This window comes from Passer domesticus, chromosome 7 (genome assembly GCF_036417665.1).
Source record: "Passer domesticus isolate bPasDom1 chromosome 7, bPasDom1.hap1, whole genome shotgun sequence".
NCBI classification, from domain to species: Eukaryota; Metazoa; Chordata; class Aves; order Passeriformes; family Passeridae; genus Passer; species Passer domesticus.
Window position 1 is genome coordinate 17,606,247 of NC_087480.1, and position 21,140 is coordinate 17,627,386.

At 42.3% G+C, this 21,140-nt stretch overlaps 1 protein-coding gene across 4 annotated transcripts in view; it reads right to left on the reverse strand.

Moving 5' to 3' along the window:
• Nucleotides 1-430: 430 nt before the first annotated feature.
• The window catches only part of LOC135304611 (ubiquitin carboxyl-terminal hydrolase 12-like), a 29,222-nt gene continuing 8,512 nt past the window's right edge, over nucleotides 431-21,140 (reverse strand). For 2 of the 4 annotated variants that reach the window (XM_064427220.1, XM_064427221.1), the window contains exons 2-9: nucleotides 16,208-16,288; nucleotides 12,346-12,419; nucleotides 11,332-11,558; nucleotides 10,072-10,148; nucleotides 9,178-9,261; nucleotides 8,363-8,560; nucleotides 6,119-6,197; nucleotides 431-2,712 (exon numbers count right to left, since the gene is read on the reverse strand). In XM_064427220.1, the coding sequence (XP_064283290.1) occupies nucleotides 2,611-2,712; nucleotides 6,119-6,197; nucleotides 8,363-8,560; nucleotides 9,178-9,261; nucleotides 10,072-10,148; nucleotides 11,332-11,558; nucleotides 12,346-12,419; nucleotides 16,208-16,233 (867 nt within the window). In that variant the 5' untranslated portion in view covers nucleotides 16,234-16,288 and the 3' untranslated portion in view covers nucleotides 431-2,610. Of the gene's footprint in view, nucleotides 2,713-6,118; nucleotides 6,198-8,362; nucleotides 8,561-9,177; nucleotides 9,262-10,071; nucleotides 10,149-11,331; nucleotides 11,559-12,345; nucleotides 12,560-16,207; nucleotides 16,289-21,140 lie in introns of all 4 variants that reach the window. The other 2 variants (XM_064427218.1, XM_064427219.1) reach the window with 1 other exon arrangement.

Sequence of the window (21,140 nt, forward strand, 5' to 3'; positions counted from 1 at the left end):
GCAAAGGTGAACTGCAGTGAACCACAACGAAATGAAAACCTGTCCTGCCATGAACCTCAACAGCTCCAAGCACAGGCTCCTGCTCTTGCCTTTAAATGTCTCTGCTCCAGATCAGTCAAATGATATTTGCAACAAAGGCTCAGGAAGCCCAAAACCAGGGGGAAGAGGGAGGAGAAATCCCAGGGAAAGGCAGCAGCAGAGCTCCAGGGGTGATGGAGGGAAGGAGGACCAGAGGCCCTGGGTAAGCTCTCCCTGCTGTACCAGCACAGCAGTTACAATCTGACTCTGAATTATTCACTTCTCCTGCTCTGCCCCATTCCTGCACAGCTTGCAGGGATGCAAACACAGCAGGACCAGCATCCTCAGCCAGCCAGCAGGCTGGGAGAAGCTAAGGAGTGAAATTCAAGGAAAAGCCTCTGGCTGCTGTGGGTTTGATCATAATGACCTTTATTGGAGACAGGAGGGGTCATTTATTATACAGAAGTAACATCACACCATTCTCTTCCCACTTAATTCCTTTTAGTCTCCTTATAAATCTGTAGCAAAAGTGCACTTTGAACAGTTTTTAATCTATAGTATATATCTTTCAATATTATCTCTCAGTCAGGTATTTTATTTGTAAAAAGGTATCACCAGATATACAAAATACATGTCTAGTGTACTACATTACTTTTTGTATTTACTGTTTAGATTATTTTTAACTCAGTGCTCTCTTTTTTTTTTTTTCATTTTTTGCAAGACTCAGTGATGAGAGTCTTCTGGTGGCATCACCAGGAGAGGACTCACAGCTTGTGTGTGGAGAAGGGGAGAAGACTCTTAGCCAGGAACAATTGTCACACAACAGGAACAAGATGACAAGAACATTTGCTGCTGCTGCTGAATGTGTCTCTTAAAATGACAGTACTCTGTATAATAAAAAAGAATTAAAAAACCCAATGTCCATATTTGATCTTCTGGAAGAGATGCACCAGGAGAATGGAATACAATGGCAATGGTTCATTTGCATTTTGAAGGCAGGAGTTAATTGCTAAACGTCACCTTTGTGGTCATGAGAGGAAGGAACAGACACAGGCAGCACGAGGAGCTGTGAGATGCTGCTTTCCTGAGGACAGTGTTTTGGTAAAATATTCAATATCCTGCACAAGCCACAGAATTGCATAAGTTAAAGATCCTCAAGAACAACGAGCACTGGGGACAGGTGAGGGGCTGTGACAGCCACACTGAGGACACAGAGCTCAGGGACCCAGCAGAGCACTCACTCCCAGCTGTGACAGGCTCTGGCACAGCAACAGGACTTCTCCAAAAGAAACTTGCACAAGGTTTTCTGAGATTTCTCACCAACTTCCTCAGTCTTTTCTTCCTAGTTATCCTTGAGATTAGAATATATACACATAAGAGATAATTGCTTCGTTTCAGTCTTCAGCAGACCAACCATTTCCCCTGGGAAACAAGGCCTAGAGAGGTAAAACAATCAGAAGCATTTTAGGGGGTTGTGATTCCCAGATGGGGACAAACACCACCAACAATGGCTGCAACACTGACCAGGTGATGTCTGCTGGCTTGGTTGGTTTTCCTTCTCACCTGTTCATTACCCTGAAGACTCAGAACCCCTGGATTAGTTCCCTCAACACCCCTTCCCCTGGCCAACCTTCCCAAGCAGTGCTGCTTCTGTGGATTAGCATAGATTCAAAATGCAACTTGCATCAGTTTGCTTGGAATTGAGTGAAATGTGGAACAGATCCTGCTTCAGAATGAGGGCACTTTTGGTTTATGCAACAGCTCCAAGAAAGGCTGGAATTCCCAACTTTTCTACAGCAGAGATGGTCTTTGACAGGTCAGGGCTGCTCTGCCCCCCTGGAGCCTGCAGCAACGGGGCCTGGAGGCAAAACTGCTGCTCCCAAAGGAAAATGCACAGCAGGAGAGGCTGCGTGTGGAGACAGTTCTCTGCCTTCTGCAGGAGAAACAGAACAGCACAAATAAGAGTACAAAAAGAAGCAGTGCTGTTTGTGTTCTCTAAACCCAAGAGAATGCACAATGGGGAGGTTTACAATGCTGCAGAGAGAAGGGTTTGTCTGCTTTTTCTTTATAAAAATTACAGACTTGACATTTCCAATATGTCTTAGCTTTGTACTGCTTCTCAAGTCTGAGTCACCAAAAATATCCAGCAACCAGCTGCTGCTCATATCCTAAAATATGCCTTCAGCTGACGCTGAATATTGAAATCGTTCTGCTAAAATACAGAAAAACGATGGCAGAAACCAAGGTATAGCCTCAGGCCAACTTTAAATGGTAAAAATCCTACAATGCTACTTTGAAATCTCTTCTTGAGTTCATGAACAAATAAGCAGCCGGGTTTCAAGTAGAGGTAACACAGATTTTGGAAGATAGCACATTAAAAAAAAAAAAAAAGCCCAGAAAGAAAACTGGAACAAAAGCTCTTCTTGTTAGGGCAGTTCAGCACTGATCCTCCAAGGAGGGCAGGAGGGAGCTGTCCCTCCCCGGGGCTCTCCTGGTCCTGCACAGCAGTGGGGAACTGCTCTGCTGGCACAAACGTGTTCCACTGGACAAAGCTTGATCCCTTTTCCTTGTGTCCATCCTCTGGGTCTCGTCTCAGTCCCTGGACTGGTAGAAGAGGATATATCCAGACTCAGAGTTTTTGGAAATGTCTGATGTTAACCCATAGAATTCTTCAATGGCCTGGGCGTCAATTTTCTGAAAATTAATGGAAGTTTTAATTAGCTTCAGTCACATCACCACCCTAAAAGGCTTTTCCCAGATAAACCATTATTCCCAGCTCTTGGAGGTGATCTGGAAACCAAGCAGTGACATGGTGACACTCCAACATCATTCAATCCAACTAAACTTTTTCTTTTCCCCACTTAATAACTTACTGACTATTGAAAAAACAGGAAATGAGGATGAAATAATAAACTTCTCAGAAGGGGTGCAGTTCTAAGCTGGACTGCAAAACAAGTGATCCATGAAAATGGATCCTTAAAGGACTACATGATATTCTTATATTTGCTTTTCTCATGCTGGTACCTTGCCTGAGTATTTTATAATCAAATGATTTTATAATTTTAAAAAAAACCCAGTCACTAATCAGGCAAGGTTTTTGTAGAGATGTGTAGATTGAAAATTCAGCTAAAATAACTCCAGATTTCAAAGTTACTGTGACCCTTTTAAGGAGAAAAATGTGCAAGATGTGCAAGTGCTTCCTGAGTTCTGTGGGTGTCATCTAATGATGATCTTTTGTCATAAAAGAGCTTTTCTACCAAGCAAAGCCTTCTGGAGTATTACCACAAGGTTTGTGTCTTAAGAAAATCTGCTTGTATTTCAAGTTGTGACCTCTGTGCAGAAAAGCTGCTTTGCTCTCACACTCCAAGCAGCAACTGGAGGGAATTTTGAAGGGTTTTGAAAGATGTCCTGGTCCAGGTCCTGAGCACAGCTGCCTCCCCATCAGTGAGCTGGATCCTGCAGCCCAGGGACTGGAATAAAACATTCCCAGGCACCTGTGCTGCTCAGCACCCCACTGGGATGGAGTTTTTAATCCCTTTAGGACTCTGGATCCCCAGAAATGAGAGGCTGAGGAGGAGATGAACCTCAAGTTTCCTTTTATTCCCAAGGAATAAAGCTGAGGAAGTAAAGAAATGTTGCAAACACAAGAAGCCCTGGGTGGAACACCTGAGGAGGAGCAGAGATCAACCTGTGATTGCACCTTGAAACAAAGGGACCCTCCTCAGCTGCAGAACCCACTTGGAGAAGGTGAAATCTCTGCTCCCTGGGCAGATTTTGGCATCACCACGAGCTCAGCAGCACTGGCTTCTCCCCGTGGCACTGCCAAACAGCAGTGAGCTGGGAGCAGCCTTTTCCCAGCACAAGAAAGAACAGACAGGAGTTTGCAGAGGATGCATCAACTGCAGAAATTCTCTCCTGAAGGGTTTTGTTACTTCTATTAAAAAATTAGAGGGGGAAAAAAATCCCCCAAACAGATATTTTGTCTTTTCTCCATTCAAGGAGTGAGGGGAAGCTGAAAGCTGAGGCTGGTGCATTTTCACACCATTTACTGCCATAACGTTACTACAGACTGTTGGAGGCACATTTTAACAGAAATACAGTGAAAGAACACTCCTCAGCTCCTGCAGTATATTTAGCAGACAAGTCAAACATGTTTTATTTTAAGTGCCAGCTCACTTGCCATGCAATCAAGCCTATTTCCACTACTCATCCTGAATGCAACTCAAACATTTGATCCATATTAATTCATGCCTCAGATATTTTTAGTTTCAGCACAGCAAAACTGACTTCCTTCTTTAATTTCACTATGCACAGAAAACAGAGTGCAACTGGAAGGGGATTATATAGACTCTGCTCTTCCCATTCTTACTGACCAGATCTGGTTTAACCCAGTTGTAACTGCAGAGAAACAAGCAGTGGATGGCTGTTACTCTAAAGCTACAACTCCTAGGATTCTGCAACCTCGCCTGGCATTAAAAATGATGTTTTTTATGAACTGAGATTTGCTCATTTCCAGACATCTATTCTGGTTCTCCAAACCAAGTGCAGTTCTGCAGTCCCACTGGCAGCATCCAAATCCCTGAGGTGTTTTTGAAGCAGAGCCATTCTGTGCCTCCCCTCAGTGTGAGGAGCTCCATGGATGGATGTTTCTGGTGAACTCTGGCACTGGGGGCATCCCCTGGCTGCTCTGGTGACAAATGTCAAACTCAGATCACTGGCTCAGGTTTTCAATCCGTTTTGCTTGGCTCAGGATCCCCCCTGGACTGAGCTGTGCCCTGGATTTGCTGTTTCCCCATATGCTGCAGCATGTTTGGGGATCATCAATCTCCAATTTAATTGAGAGTTGGCCCTCCCATGAAATCCTAACAGACAAATAAATCTGCCTTCCCCACTGCTGACATTTAGTGGGTAATGAGGACAAACTCCTTCCTATTTTCAGTTTGGAGCTGTTCACTCACATCACTTGCCAAAAATGCAAGAAAGCTTTTTGTATTTCAGGGGGAAAAGGCTTTTCCTGGCTTTCAGATGCAATATCTGTGAACAAGAGCTTTGCACTCACCTGTTCAAACCTGTTTTGTTAGGTGGCCACACCTAGAATTTAAACCCTCCAGAGAGCTTTGTTTTTACAGCATTTAAAAAAAATTATATAAAAGAAGATGAACTTGAAAACCAAAAGCAAGCCAGAATTAAAGATAAAAAAGCAACATAAAGGAAAAAAATGTGTGTTTTTTCCCAGAAGAGAGGAACTACACGACAGCTCCCTGGATTTACTGCCCAATAACAGACAACACACATTTAAAAGCCATTTTTGGCACATCTATGAAAGTGTCAACAGTGCTTGCAGATAAACAGAAATCTGGTTTTGCCCTAAGATACAACATAGAAGTGACTGATAGAAAACAAATACAGAATAAGAGGATGGAAAAAATATTTTCCATCTTTTAAAATGTGAAGTTCATCTCCTGGATGGAAAAGGCAGAGAATACTTGCATTTCAAAATATTGGGGTGAACACTATTTCCAAATTAGGTGGCACAATTCTGTACTTGGACTATGACAGAAACAGAGGAAAATGACCCCAATAACATAAAAATGGGGAAAAGGGAACTGCTGACAGCCACACACACTGGGGAGCCACCCCTGATGCTCAAAGCCATGCAAAGATTGGAAAAATTAAAAATGGGGAATGTCCTACATTTTTATTTCAACACAAGCATGGATTTTGCTATATGGACACTTCATCAAGCCTTGACCACGGGATCTCCAAGACAAACAAAGCATTTTCATCTTTACAAAAAGCAGCTCTGCTGTGGCATTTGTTCTGCTGTTTGATATTTGCTTAATAATTAAGTGAAATCCATGGATGTATAAATATTGTGGCTACCAGCCTTTACAGATATGTTGGCAGAAAAGGAAAAATTTCCTTGAGCTGTTTCAACATCATCACTAAAAATAATTTTTTTTCTACAATTTGTTGGTGAAAAGTGACCCAAAAAAAAAGTGAGAAGCTCTTAAGTGCAGCAGTGAAATGTAAGTTAGCAGTGGCAAGGAGCCTAGAAGTGGGCTGCAATGAGAGTTGGGGTGTTGTTTTCCTTACCCACCTCCACAATGTCATCATCAAAGAGCAGCCAGAAGCCGTGGCTCTTCACGATGGTGATGTAATGCCCTCGGTTTGGGCCACTGCAGGAACAGGGATTGCAAATTCATCAGCCACGAGCCTCTGCCCCCCAAAACCACCTCTGCTCTCCCTGCTCCACGTCCCAGCTCTCCCCTGGCCAGGGTTTTTGATTTTTGCCTAATTGCTTCAGTTAAAATGTTGCTGTTGGTGACTTGAAAATACAAAATATTCAAAACACACAATGCTGTAAAGATTTCATATCATCATTCATAGATTTTAAAAACCAAAATTAAAAATATTTCAATCTCTGTTTTGTTGTATTCACCACTGCTGAGTATTTTGATTAAAATTGAAGTTTTGAATTCAATCAGCTCTGAAATATTTTATTTCACAGCAGGAATTCCTTTAGTTCTCAGTGTGGTTTAACCTGAACACAGCCAGATCTTCTGGGAGAGCTCTTCCCACTTTTCTGGTGGAGGTTTCCAATTCACAGAGTGGAATTCCTTTGTTTAGGGCAACTAAATAAAACTAAATTTAAACGTAAATTTAAACCTAATTTAAATTTAAACTGTAATAAAACTCTATGTGCAAAATATTTTAAGTTCTGAGAACTCAAAATATTCAGAAAATCTCATTTATCTCAAGCCTTTGGTAAATTCCCAGTAAGAACTGAGAGCAGGTGAGTTACAGGAATCCTAAAAGCTCCACATAGGATAAAATGTTTGAGGAAAAAAGAGAATAATTTAATAATCTGAATAATTAATCACCATTATCCAAACATGTAAGTGTAGGCACAGGTATGGGAAATAAAAACTGCACAAGAAAATGCATTGCATGAGATCCTAAAATGGTAACCATTATATACAACTCTAAGTGCACCACAACAAAAAATCTTCTAGAATTATATGAAGTGCATTTATACTAAATCTATGCATTATTAGCTTTTTTTTCCTCACAAACATGTTTCAAAACATTTATGTGCTGTCATAACTGGTTATTTTAAAACTCACACTTCCTGCAGGCAGTTAGAAATATTTTTTCCCTTCTATGAGAGCTTTCTTTCCTAAAATGCTTAGAAGTTCTTTCCTCTTTACTTTTAAAACCAGAACTGAAGCTGCTAAAACTAAAATTTAATGAAGAAAATAAGGATATTTTAGAAATCCAGCAGTGCCCAGTTTATTCCACATGATGGCACCAGCTTCTAAAGAAACTTCAAAGGTTTGGGCAGCAGTGAGAGGAAAAACATAATTTAATTCTATTTCAGTAGGTGTTTTTCCAAGATTTCTTTTTCTTCCATTTAGATTTCCTGGAAAGCAGGGTTAGGGATGGGGTTTTTTTTGTTTTGGGGTTTTTTAATGACTGCTCTTTGCTACAGCTCAAAGAAAAAACCAGTCTGATGTGTCACTGTGCTGATGACACAAATGACACAAAATGACAAATCTGAGCCTGTAAAGGAAAATTTAAACCAGTAAAATGTTGGAACCCTGGATGCTGAGAATTTTAAACTTTCTGTGCTGAAAGGCACAGACCCCCAAGAGAACACTGCATTGACCTGAGGCTGTGGAGAAGCTTCCAAAATTGATTAACAGCACTGGGATTGTGGGTGTGGAGTTAGTTAGAAGTGTGTCATATCAGAGTGGAAAACTTACAGTTTGGGGTTTTAGGATATAGAAATAATTATGAAGCAAGATGGGGGTTTTAGGTGGAGGCAGGTTGTCCTTCTTTACCTTCTTCCTTCTTCATGTGTTTGGGGGGCATTTTGTAATTGGGCACAAAAGTCCACACTGCAGGCTTCAAGGGAGTAGTGATTGGGTTAAAAGGGAAAATAATCTGGGTGTCCTTTCTTAATTGGATAGTTTAGTCTTAAAAGACCTTGTAACAAGAGATTTTTAACCATTTTTTGTGCCTTGCTAATGAAAGGCTGCAGAACTCATGGTTGTGAGGCTGTTTTACTGATAGAAATAATAAATACCTGAGTCTGAACATGAACTACCTTCTCAAGTGCTTCCAATCCAGACCCAGAGAAACCAACAGTAAAAAAATTATAGTAAAACTTAAAATAGCAAAAAAACCTAGTAAAAATACAGACATTTTAAAAAAAATCCAAATACTTCCAGCCACCCAGCTCTGACAGCGCTCCCGCAGTGCCAAGCAGAGCTCTAAAACAGCACAGGGATGAGGGATTCCCCCAGAATTCCAGGGCAAGGCAGGGGCTGTGCAGCAGTACCTGCCACAGTGCACCACCACGGCCACCAGGTCGTACATCCTGTCGGGGTTGGTGGCATCCCCCGAGGTGTTGAAGAGGCGCAGCTCCAGCGGGAACACCACCCTGTAGGACAGCTTGGTGTAGCGGTGCAGCTGGTCCATGTACTTGAACCTCTTCAAGTGCAGAGCCAGGATCATGGGCAGCTTCTTCACCCTCATTCTGCAGCACAAAAATGTGGGAAATAAAGGGTAAGGATTAGCAAATCACCCCAAAGAAAGATTTGTTCAAGAACGGCTTCGTTATGAGGAAGCACCGTAAACTAAATCCAAAATATTGACAGAATAAAAAAATCTTTTTTTTCTCTCTTAGTGAGAACAGGCAATATTTATTCCAAATTATTAACAGCACAACTGACATCTGAGTGCAAGACAACTGCAGGAAAACATCAATTTTTCACCCATCAGTGGGAAGAAAGAGCTGGAATAAATCTGTGTTGCTGCTCTGGCTGTGACCAAGTCTGAGGGGAGAAATAAGATTTTTTGTACCCAGTGCTCCCAGACAAAGCAGATGGAATGTTTTCCAGTGGCTTTAAGCTGATTAATGCTAACTGGGGAAAATGTGGATGTCTGGAAGCACAAGATAGAAACTCTTCAGGGGGAAACACAGAATGGATCTCCTCATGACAAGGCTGCCATGAAGTTATTTGGCCTCTCCACTTCTCCTTCACCAAACACAGACCCAGACCACCTCACCTTTTCTTTGCCTGAATTCACCAGGTGTATTCACCCAGAAATTTAAAGAGAACATCTCCCTCAGCCTGAATGTTTGGCCCTTACCTCTTCTGTGCCTCCTGTTTGCTGCGGCACTGCTCACAATAGTATTTGTATTCACTGCATAGAGTTTCAGTGTTACTAAATCCCCTGTGGAAATCAGAGAGTGGCATGAGCAGGGATATTCCAGAGCATCCAGGCTGAAAATGCTGAAAAAAACCCCAAACAACACACAGAGGATGAAGCTCCTTTCATTCATGGTGCTCCCAGACCCATTTGATGTGTATTTGTCTCATTCCTGGGATGCAGCATCAATGTTCAGCTGGAAAAATCTGGAATTTGCATTATTAACTGCCTGTTTTCTGGCTAGAGAAAGTAATAAACAGCAAGAAGGTGACTGACTTTTGTTTCCATCAGTAGCCATGCCATGTTTTCTTTAGTGGCAGAAATTAAATGTTCACATCTCCAGCCATTAAGTAGCAAAGTCTGGATGATCCTTCAGCTCTCAGCAATTAGAGATCCATTATCAGCTATTAAATAGCCAGATGCTGGATGCAAATTAAATATCCAGGCAGCTGATAAGCCCTGGATCCAACAGACAAACACATGGAGTAAATGTCTACCAGGAAAAGCCAAACTGACCCTTAACATCAGGGCCAGGCAACTGAAATTCAATAAGAATATGAAAATAATCAAGAATTTATTGTAAAACCAAACACTGCATGTTTATTTTTGATAAAGCCTGGCTGTGTGATGTTAACAAATTCAAATCCCCATAAAAGAAAGTGAAAATCAATCTTAGCTACCAGTGGTATTTATTAACTACTAAAACCCACTTAGAAACCTTCCAAAACTCCCAATATTTTGCCCCATGTCAAAGCCTACAGAGAATAACTAATCCAGGCTCTTTCCTTGTGACCAGGGCAGGTATTTTTTCCATTCCCAAAGAATTCTGTTTACCTTAGACAATGTGTAATTGATGTATTTTGTTCCACATCAACCGAGAGGTCCAGAAAGTCCTCATCTTTGCTACTAACCTTGAAAAAAAATAGTAAGAAGAGATATTTGGTAACAATTTAGAGCCGGCAGATTTTTTTTATCCAATTCTGGAGTGGTGCAACATGATTAAAAATAAATGTACACACACACAAAGAGGCCTTTTCTTGAGGTAAACTAAAAGTGATTAAATAATCTGATGTGGTGTTAAAATCTGAAGAGGAGCATTAAAAAATAGCAACAACAAAACAAAGCCAAAACCCCGTGGAGAAAAGCACAAAACCCCAAACACTTCCTCATGAAACATCTCTCCCCCTTGAGACTTCAAGGCACTTCTGATTATTTCACTGGCAAACCCAGGTTTTAACCACTCAGAGCTCTCACTGCAGAGGTTTTAACCACATTCCATTTTCTCTGCAGCCTGCTGCAGCTTTCTGCTGCATTTCAGGGTGTAACAGTCAATACTCAGAGGCAAGGCAGAAACAGGCAGATGGCTCCTCAATTAAATGGGTTAGCAGGGAGGAAAACCATCTTTCCATTTGTGGAACAGTCACATTTCACTGCAAAAACCTTGAGACAGAATCCTATTAATGTCATTTTTAGAGCTTCTCCTCACCACATAGCCATAACTTTAGATTTTAAATGCCAAGAGCAGTCTTTTCTGTTGTAATCACTTCTTGGGTTTTTTATTTCTCTCCCCATCTGGGTTTTCTTTTTTTTTAGCACTATTAAATCAGAGGATATGACGAACTACAAATCCTTGGCCTGAAGGTGCTGTGGTTCTAATTCTAGACTTCATGCCACTTTTTTGGGTCTCAAATAGAGTGGCCAGCACCGAGCACAGAATTCCAGTTCAAGCAACTCAGTTCATGCCAGAGTTAAATGAAGAGCAACTCTCATGTAGGAACACAACATCAACTCTCAGTCACTGACACAGGGAATAACATGGAGACAAAAAGGCAGCTTGGATCAGCCAGGTGCAGCTGCCTTGATGGAAACAGGGAGGAGAAACAGGGAAAACACTGGGCTTTTTCTGGGCAACATACCTGAATGAGCACTGGTTTGAACACAGAGTCCTAAAATAAGCTATGCTCCACATTTTAATAGAGACAGTGCAATTTCATCTACCCTAATGAATGAAAAAGGGTGCTCAGTGTTAGGGAAACCAATCCAGAAGCTGGGAGAAAGCTAAAGAGGAGTGGTGTGGTGTGGTGGTGCACGTACAGCCTCACAGTTAAGACATCTGGTTTCATTGGTTAGTGTTCCTTGGAAGATTTCATGGACCCACGTCAGATCAGGCTTGTCTCCTTCTTCACTCTCAATGCTGCCATTCTGGAGCTTGCCATTCTGCTTCTCCTGCTTCTTCTCCTCTTGCAGCAAGTCAGCAATAGTGTTCAGTAGGTAGTTTAGGAATTCGTGTGCATCCTGCTGCATGTAATTATCAAATAATTCTGGAAAGGAAGACAGGGAGGAGAATGAACAACTACAGGCACTTCCCAACACCAGGTCACTGTGGTTTTTTCCCTTCCCTCCTCTTCCCTGTTACACTGGTAGCACTGGTGAGTTTGGGAAGAATTGCACTTTGTGGTTCTCTCAATGATTATCTTCAGCTTGCAAGAAACAAACAGCTGAAAAATACCTTTAAGGAGACTTAGTTTGGCCATTTCTCAGAACTGAAGAAAACCATGATTGGTTTGGGGCTTTTTGTAGTTTTTTTTCTTCTTTTCTTTGGAAAGGGAGATAAATAAAGTAATTCAAATGTGTTGCCTTGGGCCACTGGTTCATTAAATCCAGCAGCAAGGGGCAAAAATCCCCTACTGGAAGTTTGTTATCTGTTCAAGTTCAAGCACAGAGGAGAAATCAACAGCCAGAAATTTCCTCACCAAACAGCCCTGGGAAATAACCACCAGCTCTGATCCTAAGGAATTCATCCTGCCACAAATGCAAGAGAACAGGTTATGAGTGGCTGGGTCTCCTGTGAGAATTCATGAGAGCCTGGAGCAATGACCTGCAGTGTGTTTTGTTCCTCTAGGGAGTACCATTCCAGGTGGAATATCTGGACATGTGCAAGTCCAGAAACACAGACACTGAGGTAAGGACAACTCACAGGTGGTGAACTTCACACCACAAAAACCTCCAAGAAACCTGTTCAAACTTGACAATTCAGACTCCAAAAGAAACCCGAATTTAACATTTCACATCCTTAAAAATGCAATAAAAAATAATTTCTTCATTTACCATTTTCCTTCCTCAAGCGGGAAATAAATTTCTTGGGTGGGATGACTCCCACCTTCTTCTTTTGTGTGGCAATACTGTTGAAGAGATCAGAGAGGCAGGTCAGGAGGCTTTCCTTCTTTCGAGGCTGCACCTTGTATGCCAAAACCTTTTCCCGAAATGGCCGACAAAAATAAAGTGCCTGTAAGACCGAGTTGCAGTAGCAGGTATTGCCGAACTGGTCAAAAAACAAACAGAGGGAAAACAAAGGCCTTTGCATTAGGGCTGCCAAAAAGCAGTGACAGGAAGAGAGTTCAAGAATGGCACACAGTGAAACTGGAGGAGTCACCTGGCAGAGCTCATTTACTGGGGAATACGGGCTGGGATGGGGGAAACACTGGTGGGTGTGGGGGAAACACTGGTGGGAATGGGGGGAAACACTGGTGGGAATGGGGGGAAAACACTGGTGGGAATGGGGGGAAACACTGGTGGGAATGGGGGGAAACACTGGTGGGAGTGGGGGGAAAAACACTGGTGGGAATGGGGGGAAACACTGGTGGGAATGGGGGGAAACACTGGTGGGAATGGGGGGAAACACTGGTGGGAGTGGGGGGAAAAACACTGGTGGGAATGGGGGGAAACACTGGTGGGAGTGGGGGGAAACACTGGTGGGAGTGGGGGGAAACACTGGTGGGAGTGGGGGGAAAACACTGGTGGGAGTGGGGGGAAAACACTGGTGGGAGTGGGGGGAAACACTGGTGGGAATGGGGGAAACACTGGTGGGGATGGGGGGAAAACACTGGTGGGAATGGGGGAAACACTGGTGGGGATGGGGGGAAAACACTGGTGGGAATGGGGGAAACACTGGTGGGAATGGGGGAAACACTGGTGGGGATGGGGGGAAACACTGGTGGGAGTGGGGGGAAACACTGGTGGGAATGGGAGGAAAACACTGGTGGGAGTGGGGGGAAACACTGGTGGGAGTGGGGAGAAGAAACACAGGTTGGAAAGGGGGAAGAAACATAGGTTGGGATGGGGGAATGGGGGGAAAACACTGCTTGGAATGGGGGGAACACAAGTTGCAATGAGGGGAAACACTGCTTGGAGTGGCTGGAAACTGGTTGGGATGGGGGGAAGAAACACAGGTTGGAATGGGGAGAAACACTGCTTGGAGTAAAGGGAAACCCTGGTTGGGATGGGGGAAACACTGGTTGGAATAAGGGGAAACCCTGGTTGGAATATGGGGAAACTCTGGCTGGAATAAGGGGAAACCCTGGTTGGAATATGGGGAAACTCTGGCTGGAATAAGGGGAAACCCTGGTTGGAATATGGGGAAACTCTGGTTGGAATATGGGGAAACTCTGGCTGGGATGGGGGAAAGGCTGCACCTTGTGACAGCAAGGGAAGGGAGAGGAGACAACACTCACAGGATACTGGGAATACACAGAAAAAGTAATTAAGGGTTCAGCAAAGAATCCAAATTTGTGGAGACACAGCACAACTCATCATCCTGAGAGGGGAGAGGTAGCGAGGACACTAAATAAATACATAATAAATTCCACAGAATATTTGAAGTTGGGAGGGACCCCCGAGGATCATTAGTCCAACTCTTAGGTGAACAACCCACACAGGATCAAACCCACAGCTTTGGCACTACCAGCACCCTGCCCTGACCAACTGAGCCAATCCCAGTGGCAAAACCCACCATAAATTAACAATAAAATCAGTATTTTCTGCTTATAACAGAATGTTTTGAGCAGCACATGATGCAGGGCCATGCACAGAGCAGCTGGTTTGCATCTGGCCTGTGTGAAGGCAGTGTCAGGCACAGATAAGGCCCTGCAGAGCAAGGAGGACACCAGGATATCAGCTTATCACCCACAACCACATTCCATGGCTTCAGAGCTGCTGCTCTGCAATCTACTGTGCTGCTGCTTCAAAAAAGGGACACAAATTCTGGGTTTGTCAGTCCCCAGATATTCTGGTAATGAGGTTCTGCACCCCAAGAGCAATGTATTTTCAATAAACCAAAAAAAGCATAAAAATCTGTCTGCAGAGCAGGTGATACACTGAGACATGGCCACTGTTCACCCAAATTTGGTGTGATTACTGCAGCAGAATGGTTTCAAGGTAACAATCACTTTGGCTGAAACAGAAAATGAACAGCTTCATTCATAGAGCTCAAAAGGTCACAGATTACAGCTACAGTAACATTGATTTACACCATATGCAAACAACAGGGAACAACAGTTAAAACTTACTGACATGAGGAAAATAAATATGGAAACTAAACAAACACATGAATTAGGAGAGAGAATCACTCACATGCTTGTTAGTGACCTACAAAAACAAAGAATCATCATGCTAAATAAATCTGCACACAACACAAAATATGCAACCTAAGTCTGAAAGCTGATTTGAAGATAGGAGCTTCTTAAAATGAAAATTGAGATGAAATTCTGCAATGAATTGTTCCACCACCATTCCATCCTCTTGGGCTTTAGTAAATATAAACTATTTTAACAGTTTCCCACATATTCTGCAGTGGCTTTAGACACAGTTTAACAGAATCAGGTTGCTTTAGCTTACTGATCTAAAAATTAAATAACTATTCAACCCAAAGCTTTGGCCCCCATTGCCCACAAGTTCAACACCTGATTGTATCTGCAGTGCAATCACACTTAATTTAACAGCACTGAAGCTGAAGCCATGATACTGCCCTCTTTCAAATGCTCCAATTAATTCCAAATCATGAAAGAACCAGAAATAACTTCAGGAAAAGCTCAGCAGAACAACAGTGTGAAAACACCACCCTCAAGAAACCAGTTGCAAGAAGTGAAGCCCAACAGTGTCAGTCATGTTTTGTCCTTCAAAACAGAGAATGGATGGGGTTCTAATAACTCTGGTTATTTTTAGGATGCTGTTTTTCCTCCTCACACTATTCAGTGCTTTGCTATTTCTGTTACAATTCCATTTTTGCCATCATGGTGCAAACCTCAGCAGCTTTGGAATGGCCACCAACAATCCACACAGGGAACAGAATTCTGGGTGTCTGAAATACAAACTGTTAGAAACCCACACAAACTCAATTAACTGGGTCTCTAATGAGCTCAATAAATACTATTTAGTTGGCCATACTTGGTGTGTGAAGACAGGGAGCATCTCCCAGCTCTCAACACAACCCTGACGACCAGAACACAGGAATGATTGTTTCTAGTGAGTTCTGCCAAAATTGCATTTTCCCATCATGAACAGGATGCCACAGAACCACTGCTGCTCTGAACTCACCAGGATCAACACCCTCTGCACAGCTACTGCTGGCAGACAGCTCTGCTGCCCCACAGCCACACAAACTGCAAAAATCCAGCTTTTTGGAGGGCTCATGGCTACACCAAAACTCCAGAAGGAGTATTCGACACGAAGGAATTATCCTCCCAGTCCATGTCATTCATTTCCTGCACAAAACTTCCACTCCTCCCACAAGAGGGGTGTTTTTAGAACTAAAAAGTAACACATTTTAATTTTAAAGCCTCCCCTGCACTGCAGCATCAGTGGAAAATCTTCTCTGGAACAGCAAATGAACAATGGACACACTTTATTATTTCCAATTTTCCAGCTAAATATTAAATCTTAGAAGTAGAAATGAACTAGAGGAGGAAGAATTCTCACAGACTCTACAAGAAATACATTTGTTTCTCTGTGTTTCAGATGAAATGCTATCTTGGTCAATAAGCAGCCTGCAGGATGTGGTGTCTGTGCTCAGTCCCACTCTAAGCGAGAAGTTTCATCAATCAAGTTCTCAGAGAATCCTGCTAAGCTCCAAATTAGGATGTGAGTTAAAACCCAGCATAAAACCCAGCATTTTAAGCATAGAAAATTCACTTACATTGACCAAGCCAAAATAATGCTCATTCACAGGGAACTGCTCAGGACCAATCTCTTTCTCCAAAGCAGAGGCATTGGCGCCCTACAAAAAACAATATTTATGTTAGAGAAAATAGAAATTTCCCAAAAAGACACAAAGCTTAGGAAATAATTTACTTCCATTGAAAACCAGTATTTTGTCAGAATTAAAAGAAAGTGATGCTTTCTTATCATAAATGTACCAAGGTCTCGTTTAAAATCTCAACTCCCTCAGCCAAAATTAGTATTCTGATCTAACAGAAGGGTTTTCTACATTTGAGTTTATTTGGAAATGACCACAACCAGCTGTTCTCACTTAAAACACCAGGTTGGCCACAGTGATCTAGAAACAGCAACTGAATTTAGTCAAGAATGCAGTGTAAAAATAAAGGAACTTATTCTCTATTTTTCTAGCTTTATTTTGCAAAATGGACAAGTGAAGTTTTTGATTAGAAACCCCCAGAAGAATGGAAGGAAGAGTTTTATCACATCTCAGATCACCTGAAAGTGCTTTGGCTTGGTTACCTTTAATTTCAAGGTGATGTATGAAGCTCACAGTGCATTCTGACACGTCCTTGAATTTCCAGCAGTACAATGAGGATGGAATTTGCTGTTTTAGACACAACTGAAAACCACCACTGCCCTTATCTGGCACATAAAGCAACAGCTAAAGCATTCCAATGTTATATTTTGAATTTTAATTTGGTCCACTTCATATTCCAAGTGGTTTCTTCATCTCTTTCCATTTTAATTCACCAGCCCCTTATTGCTGGGAATATCTGGGGTTGGTACCTTCCCTCATTCCTCTCCACCTTGCTCTTTAATGCTTCTTCTGATGCTCCAACACTCCTGAGCTCCTTTGTGCAGAATCCAAACACACTGGATTCCTAATTCTGCTTTGAATGCCCAAGTCACTCCAAGTCTAACCTTGCCCAAACAGAAATCCTCCTGCACAGGTGAGCCACCTTCAGACACCTCAGGAAAACATTAAACCAAACATGACAGTCCAGCAAAACCCAATTTATTTCTTTATTCCCCTGAAGCAACCAATGCTCTTCAATTGCTGAGCAAACATTTCCATCATCTCCCCATTAATATAAACCTCAAGCAGAGACTGTAAGGACAGTTCCACCCAGATTGTCTTTACCAGAGAAATAACTAAAAATTTCCTAAAAGAACAGGAGAGAAACCAAGAGACAATCTGGTTTATCAGCTGCAGTTGGATGTCTCCCACCAGATTTACAGTGAGTTACATTTCTCAAAGCAGATAAAAGGAGGCAGGCTCAGAGCTGGGTACTCCAAACCCCACCAAACACTCACAGGGTGCTGACAGATTTACAAGCAGAGCTCTGCTCAAGCAGCAATTACACACAACATTTTTGAGGCATCAGTGCCAGTTCAGGCAGCTCCTTTCATTTGTTTCCTTGCAGCCATTCCCTGCTTCAAGGAGCTCTTTTTCCTCCAATATCTCCCCTCAATAAAACCCAAATCAAATTTTAAAAAAGGGAGAACCATCAGCAAGGAGGATTTGCTGGCAGGGGTCTCTCCTCAGCTCTCCACTTCCACTGCTCTGACCCACACTGCCTTTGGGAAATGCTGAACTAGAGATGAGCATCAAAATTCATGGAAATGCATAGGAGGGGAAAATTCCAGAATTTTCAGCCTGGAAGTCAGAACTGGCTCCTGCTGAGGCTGTTTTGCTCTTCCATGCTGCATGTTTGGAGATTAGGAAAGGAGGATTTGTAAATCCTGTGAGCTTGTGAAGTACAGTTTCAATTCCTCTGGAGTTTCCTGGCCCCCTCCATGATCTCCAGCATTTTATTAGGAGAAAAGCCCATTAAAGGAGGTACCAAACCCCACAGAACCAGTGAAACCTGACAGCCCAAATGCTCCAGCTAGAAAGCAACACATGGAATAAATATCTGAACAAATAAATAAAACCATAGGAATTGTAATTTTTAATAAAGCTACTGAAGAACTGGAATAACCTACCATAAACCAGGGCTGTTAATCAAGCCATCAACTTGTATCCATTTAACCTGACAGGTTACAGGTGAGGTTTTTTCTAAGTGTTTTCTTCTATTTATTGTCCAAATCAATAAATTTGGGTAAACTAACTCCAGAGGCAGATTAAAAAATTAAGGTTTCCTTAATAAATTAAATTATATTTAATGTATTATTTACAACTGAAGTTGTAGATGCCTCATCCCTGGGAGTGCTCAAGGCCAGGCTGGAGCAACCTGGGATAGTGGAAGTGGCCCTGCCCATGGAATGGGATGAGCTTTGAGGTCAATTCCAACCCAAATCATTCTGGGATTCTGTGATGATTCCCAAGTTTCTTGCCAGAGAGTATTTTAAATTCATAAAATCATAAAAAAACCAAAACAGAACTCAAAGCACTTGTGGGATGAATAAAAAAAAAAATCAGAGATGAATCATAAATAGTTCTGAAGATGCAAACTTGCAAATTAAATAGTGAAAAAGCTCCAGGAAATGCAATGCCCAGCATTCCATGGAAAAAGAAGTCCCTTGCAGAACCACAGATGATTCACCACAGAGCCAATGTCCAGGAGAACTGCACTGAACTGGATATGGGACACGGGGGGAAATCCACTTTGCGGGGAGGGCACACCTGCCCTTGGTCATGGTTTGGGCCAAGTCCAGAACTGCAGCCAAAGTCCAGCTCCTCCCAGCCAGGGCTCTCTGCAACTCAATTAACAATGAGCCAATTAACCCAGTGCAGCTGGAACCTGGCCCTGCCTGAGCCGTGTCCTGCTGCAATGAGGCTCTGCTGTCACACTGACAGGTGTCACATCCTTTGCCCACCCCAGCTAAAAGATTTTTCCATCTGCCACAGACCACGGGAGTATTTCCTCCCAAGAAACAATCCACACTTCATCATTTTGGAAATATAAAAGTCACATTTTGTCTAGAATTAAAAATCTAACCCAAGTTGCAAGGGTACATAATATGAAAATTTATTTTGTTATTTGGGGAATTAATTAAATGCTTCTGTTTGGGGTGCCACAGCCGAAGTGTTCTGCATCTTGTGGTACTTTGCACACCTAAAACCATCAGAAGATCAATACTATGTCACATATTGTGGGAGAAACAAGAAATGCCATGAAAAAAATCCCTCATCCATAACAATTCAGTTTGCTACGCATAAAACAGCCAAGCAAAAACACTAAAAACTAAAATACAGCTGAATATAAAGATTAATGAGCTAGTGCAAGGCAAAAAAATGAATGTTTTAACAAGCCCAGAGTCCATCCCTGACTTCTGGGAGGTGCAGGAAATGCTCTCCAGGAGCTGCTCTGCTCCAGGACCATCAAACCCAGTGCTGTGAACAGAATAATCCCAGATTTCCCCAACACACAATTACCCTAGGAGGAAAACTTCCCCTCGTTGACCACGTGGTAACAGTGATTGACTTACATAATGAGATGTGAATTCAGTGTTTCACATGGTGGGGGAGGTGACAAGGGAAGTTTCAGCACTTGTAAGCAGAATTTTCCATTTTCTGGAAATTCCTGGGACTTCAAGTGCTGCCTCAGAGCTCCCCTTTTCTGCTCACAGCCCACTCACAGAACTGGCTGTGCTTCCACAGCTCTGGAATTATCAGTCAAATGGGAAAATGAAAAACTGCCTGGCCCATCTCAACTATCCCCACCTCAGCAGGAATACACACAGCTAAAAACGGCCAAGAAAACCCCCAAAGAACAACAATAAAATATTTCCTGTCATAGCTGCAGTTGTTTTAATTTATGAATATCAGCTAATTAGAAGAAGGGTCTCTCCAAGAACATTTCATGTCTGAAAAGACATAAAACATCCTCTAAAAAAATCTAACATACCAAATACTGAAGTACCAAACAACAGCACGGGGAATTGTTAATATTCAAGTTTTCCTCACTTTTTCATACCAACACACCAATATCTGGATTTAAAAATGCAAGAAAAGGCTGGATGTGGCACTCAGTGCTCTGGGCTGGTGACAAGATGGGGACTGTCATGTTGGGCTCGATGATCCTGCAGGTATTTTCCAACCTAAAGGATTCTGGGATTCTATTCCATGCTCAGAGCTGGATGAGATACAGAGAAAATAGCATTGGAATAAACTAATATCTACCCAGAGAACACCCAAGGCAAGTTTTGTTGAATTTTTTAAAGGAAAGGGATGTGAAAAGAGCAGTTTCCAACCCCCTTACCTGAGGGAGCTGTCTAACCAAGCCATGCTGAGGCAGTGATCCCACAGTATTCCTGGAATTTTAACTGAAAAACCCATCAAAACCAGAAGAGAGACCTATCAATTCTTCCAGCTTGTAAGCTCTGAGTGATTTTTGCTCACTAGAGAAGTCTTAAAGATTTATTTCCAGTTCAATGCACCATGCAAGAGGAATAAATAGTAGTAGACTTTTGTTTCTTAGCCAGTGGTAACTCACTGCAGCACTAAAAGGAGATCACAGAGAAGGATAATTAGGCATTATTGCCTCTTCTCAGAAAAAGAAAAAAAAAAAATCCAATGCCTGCAAAGAAAATGAGTATTTTGCATAGCCTAGATTTAATTGATTTCAGAAACTGGAAATGTATCAAACAACAGGGCCTTCAACACTTGGTGACCTTAAACTTACTGGATTTGTGATTATTCTTACAGACAAAAGGCTCAGTTTGCATTCACTTATCTGACAGGAATCAGAGGAGTGCTCAGTTTTGTCTGTATTACATTTAATTAGCTTTATGGCAGAAATTGCAGTCAGGCTCTGAGTTGCAGAGTTTTGGTGAAGCTGTGGATGAATAAAAGCTGGGAGTGATTAAGAACAACCCCACGGCTCAGAACAGGAGCTGCTGTCAGCTGAGAATTCCACATTTCCAGCATCCTTGCTTCAAGTTGTAACCTCTTTTTCTTTTCAGCA